Genomic DNA, 4,456 nt, shown 5'->3' on the forward strand with positions numbered 1-4,456 from the left:
AAAGGTAAAGATAGTGATACTTATGTAATTCATTGGTAGGAACTTCAGATAAGCGCATGAAGATGCCTTCCCTTCCGTCTCTCTGCTTTCCTACTGTCTTCATCCAATCCTTCTTACTCCTTTCCATGGCAAGCTTAAGCAAGGGTTTCACCGTTGTCAGTGGCTACCTCCCATCCTCTCAGTGAAAGCGATTGCATATGCTCTGTCACAGCATAGCGGAATTCATCTGTCAGTTCCCAATCAGGCCGGAATAGAATCCAGTGATTCTTTTGCGTCTGTCACTAACGCCCCGCCCTCAGGAGTTTGAAGCACGTCACAGTCATTCAGTCATTGAATCCTACTCAGAATACCACAGACAAGGTTAGACCTTCCGGATTCTCTTGAATGCCACCATCAGTTCTCGCCTATACCACGAAGATTCCGGTTAAAGAATCCAAGAGATATTCACTGGAGCCTTGAACGCTTGTAGAACAAGAATGGTTGTCAGTCACCTTGTTCATGGGTGAGAATGATGATGAGTGTCACGGATCATCACATTCATCAAGTTGAAGAACAAGTGATATCTTAGATAAAGAACAAGCGGAATTGAATGGAAGAACAATAGTAATTGCATTAATACTCGAGGTACAGCAGAGCTCCACACCTTAATCTATGGTGTGTAGAAACTCCACCGTTGAAAATACATAAGCATGAGGTCTAGGCATGGCCGAATGGCCAGCCTCCCAATGATCTAAGAACTAAAATGTCCAAAGATTATCTAGAGATCTCAAGTGATCAAAAGATTTAAAGAAAAAGGTTCCAAAGATCAAAAGATTTTTAATACAATAGCAAAAGGTCCTACTTATAGAAAACTAGTAGCCTAAGGTGTACAGAAATGAGTAAATGACATAAAAATCCTCTTTCGGGCCCACTTGGTGTGTGCTTGGGCTGAGCAATGAAGCATTTTTCGTGTAGAGACTCTTCTTGGAGTTAAACGCCAGCTTTTATACCAGTTTGGGCGTTTAACTCCCATTTGGGTGCCAGTAATCAGATTTTTGCTCAGGTCCCTCAATTTCAGCCAGAAAATACCTAAAATCACAGAAAAACACACAAACTCATAGTAAAGTCCAGAAAAGTGAATTTTAACTAAAAACTAATAAAAATATACTAAAAACTAACTAGATCATACTAAAAACATACTAAAAACAATGCCAAAAAGTATACAAATTATCCGCTCATCATTGCTCCTTCATGTACTCCATACTCCCTTGGAGTTGCATTTGGTCCCATTGCTTTTGTTGCTCCCTAAGTTGAGTCACATCCTCTCTCAAATGGTTGATGTCTCCTTGCATTTGATGAATATTTCCTTGCATTTCCTCCCAGTTGAAACCTTCAAGGAATTGCGGATATGGTGCTGGAAGTGGCAGATATGGTGGTTGAACATAAGCTTTTTCTTGTTGTGGTGGCCCTTGTGGTCTTGGCACATGAGCCCTATGCTCCCTTGCTCTTTATAGTGGGTTGATGGCCACCACCTTCTCCATCTTTTTAGCTGTGATTGGGTTGTCCTCCTCTACTAATGTTTCATCAATTACCTTCTTCACTCCAGCCTCATTACAAAGTCTTTGAATGATGGTTGGAAATGCAAGTCTTGTGCTATCCTCAGTGCTCTTTAGCACCCTATGAATATTGTTTGCAATCATCTCCCCCACATTGATGTTTTTCCCTTTCATGATGCTATAGGTTAGTACAGCTCTTTCCAATGTTACCTCCAAAGTGTTGGAGGTGGGGTTGAGGGATCTTCTCACAAAGTCTAGCCACCCTCTAGCTAGGGGGCTCAAGTTTCTCCTTCTCAGCTGGTTTGGCCTTCCATCTTTGTCATTGATCTAGTGGGCATTGATGACACAAATCTCATTTAGGATTTCTTCAAACCCAGGGTCAAGTTCTCTCACCCTTTCTTCATAGCTCTGGGTGGAACTTGTGCGTTTCACCATCAGCATCTTGTCTATGTTGGCAAGGCTATAACCAATACTCTTCCCCTCACATAGCTTTGATAGTCATATGATTGCCCAGGTTGAAGACCAGCATTGGCATAAAACTGGTTTTGGTGGAAGAATGAGAGGAACTTTAACTCGTTATAGCTTGATGAGATAGAGCCAGCTTCCTTAGTCTTTCTTTTCATTGAAGTGGTGGATTTTAGTGGTGCCATTTGGTTGCGGTGAAAGGGTTTAAAAGAGTAATGAAGGGATAAAGAAAGAAGCAAAGAAAAAAAGCAAATCAAAAGTTTGCTCCAACACCAAACTTAGGACTTGATTGTCCCAATCAAGAGAGCAAGAATAAGGAATAAAAGAAAGAAAGAAAGAAAGAAAGAAGTGTAGAAGGGGTGTTTCGGTTGTAAGGAATGAGGTTTGTAGTGTGGGAAAGAGGGAAGGGGAAGTGCAATATATAGGGTGAGAAGAGGGATATGGAAGGTGGGAATTGAAGATAAAAATTGAATATTTTCCCACTTGGGAGTGGCACCCAGCGTGGGTAGAGGCGCCAACCCCTATCTCTTCAGCTTTCTTCTGATTTTTGAGTTACAAAGTGTGAAGTATACTTTGACTCCCTGACTTAATGAGTTATCAATGTCATGTGGACCCCACCTCCTTCCTGAAAATTCAGTTCAAAACCCCTATCAATAATCACAAAAAAATTGCTTCATATTCTTCCAGTTAAATGGCATTTAATGGGTGTCTTTTGAACACCAAACTTGAATTCATTGTATATAGTAATTGGTCTCATGATTGGATTTAATTGTGTACATTATGAGTGGAATAAATTTAATTCTTTCACATTCTTCCACTTCCATTTCATATATACACAATAAATTGGCCATTTTATGCACCCACTAATTTACTAATTGCCTTTAAAGCTGAATCCATTAGGCTGTACATATGAATTTCTTATGATGGTGGCCACACCAAACTTAATTTTGGGCTTACTCCCAAGATTAATTCAATTATTTTGATATAAGATAAATTAAGTGGGTCAGTAGCCACATCAAACTTAGCTCCTTAGTTAGTTTCTCAGCCCAATTAATCAACCTCATATAATGTAGCATGCAAGATTGCACTTCCAGCTTGCAAAAAAAAGCTTTTGAAACTTAAATTAAAGACACTATCAACTAATTAACTATCAAATGAAACTGAAAATTAAACAACCTAAATGACTAAACATAACTACTCTAGAGAGCATGAAATTGAAAGGATATGAGTGTTGGGGTGCTTCCCAACTAGCGCTTCTTTAATGTCACTAGCTTGACGATTCTTTCTCTTCAGTTGAGGGTATAGTTCATCCTTTGCTCATCCAATGAGTCCCCCAAGTAGTGCTTAAGCATGTGGACATTGATAGTGGAAGTCCTCTATGCTTTGTCCTCCACAAGCTCCACATGACCATAAAAGGAAGCTTTGATGATTGCGAAGGGTCCAGACCATCTTGACTTTATCTTCCCTGGGAAAAACTTGAGCCTTGAGTTGTACAATAGCACTTTTTGACCTTCTACAAATTCTCTTCTTGCTAGCTTTTGATCATGCCATTTCTTTGTTTTCTCCTTGTAAATCTTGGTATTTTCATAGGATTAAGTTTTGAATTCTTCTAACTCATTAAGTTATAGCAATTTTCCATCTTTAGAGCCTAAAATGCTCTAGGTTCAAGCTCCACTGGTAGATGATAAGCTTTTCCAAACACCAATTGGTATGGAGACATACCAATGGGTGTCTTAAAAGCTGTTCTATAGGCCCATAGTGCATCATCTAGCTTCTTGGACCAATCTTTTCTTGAGTTCCCAACGGTCTTCTCAAGGATTCTCTTCAACTCTCTATTTGAAATTTTAGCTTGACCATTGGTTTGTGGGTGGTATGGGGTTGCTATCTTGTGCTTATCACCATATTTTAGGAGGAGTGTCTCAAGTTGCTTGTTGCAAAAGTGAGTTCCCCCATCACTTATAAGAGCTCTTGGAACCCCAAACCGACTGAATATATTTTTCCTCAAGAAGTTAATCACCATTTTGTTATCATTTGTTGATGTAGCTATGGCCTCTACCCATTTTGACACATAATCCACAGCCACAAATATATAGTTGTTTGAGTATGAGGGTGGGAATGGTCCCATGAAATCAATCCCCCAAACATCAAACAATTCCAACTCCATAATGAATCTCTGTGGCATTTCATTATTCTTAGGTAGGTTGCCAGCTCTTTGACATTCATTGCACCTTGTCACAAACTCCTTTGCATCTTTGAATATTGTAGGCCAGAAGAATCTACATTGTAATACCTTGGCTGCACATCTTTCTCCACTAAAATGTCCTCCATACGTGGATCTATAGCAATGCCAAATGACCTCTTGTCCTTCCTCATGAGAAATGCATCTTCTTAGAGTCCCATCAGCACACTTCCTGAAGAGATAGGGCTCATTCCAGATGTAGTGCTTGGCATTATTG

The 4,456-nt window shown here is 39.8% G+C and overlaps 1 protein-coding gene across 1 annotated transcript in view; it reads right to left on the reverse strand.

Annotated features, from left to right (window-relative positions):
• Window positions 1-4,164, reverse strand: part of LOC107469514 (uncharacterized) — a 29,383-nt gene extending 25,219 nt beyond the window's left edge. The window contains exon 1 of the mRNA XM_016088883.1: window positions 3,723-4,164. Within this exon, the coding sequence (XP_015944369.1) occupies window positions 3,723-4,164 (442 nt within the window). The remainder of the gene's footprint in view (window positions 1-3,722) is intronic.
• Between the last annotated feature and the right edge of the window lie 292 nt (window positions 4,165-4,456).

This window comes from Arachis duranensis, chromosome 10, assembly GCF_000817695.3.
Source record: "Arachis duranensis cultivar V14167 chromosome 10, aradu.V14167.gnm2.J7QH, whole genome shotgun sequence".
NCBI classification, from domain to species: domain Eukaryota; kingdom Viridiplantae; phylum Streptophyta; class Magnoliopsida; order Fabales; family Fabaceae; genus Arachis; species Arachis duranensis.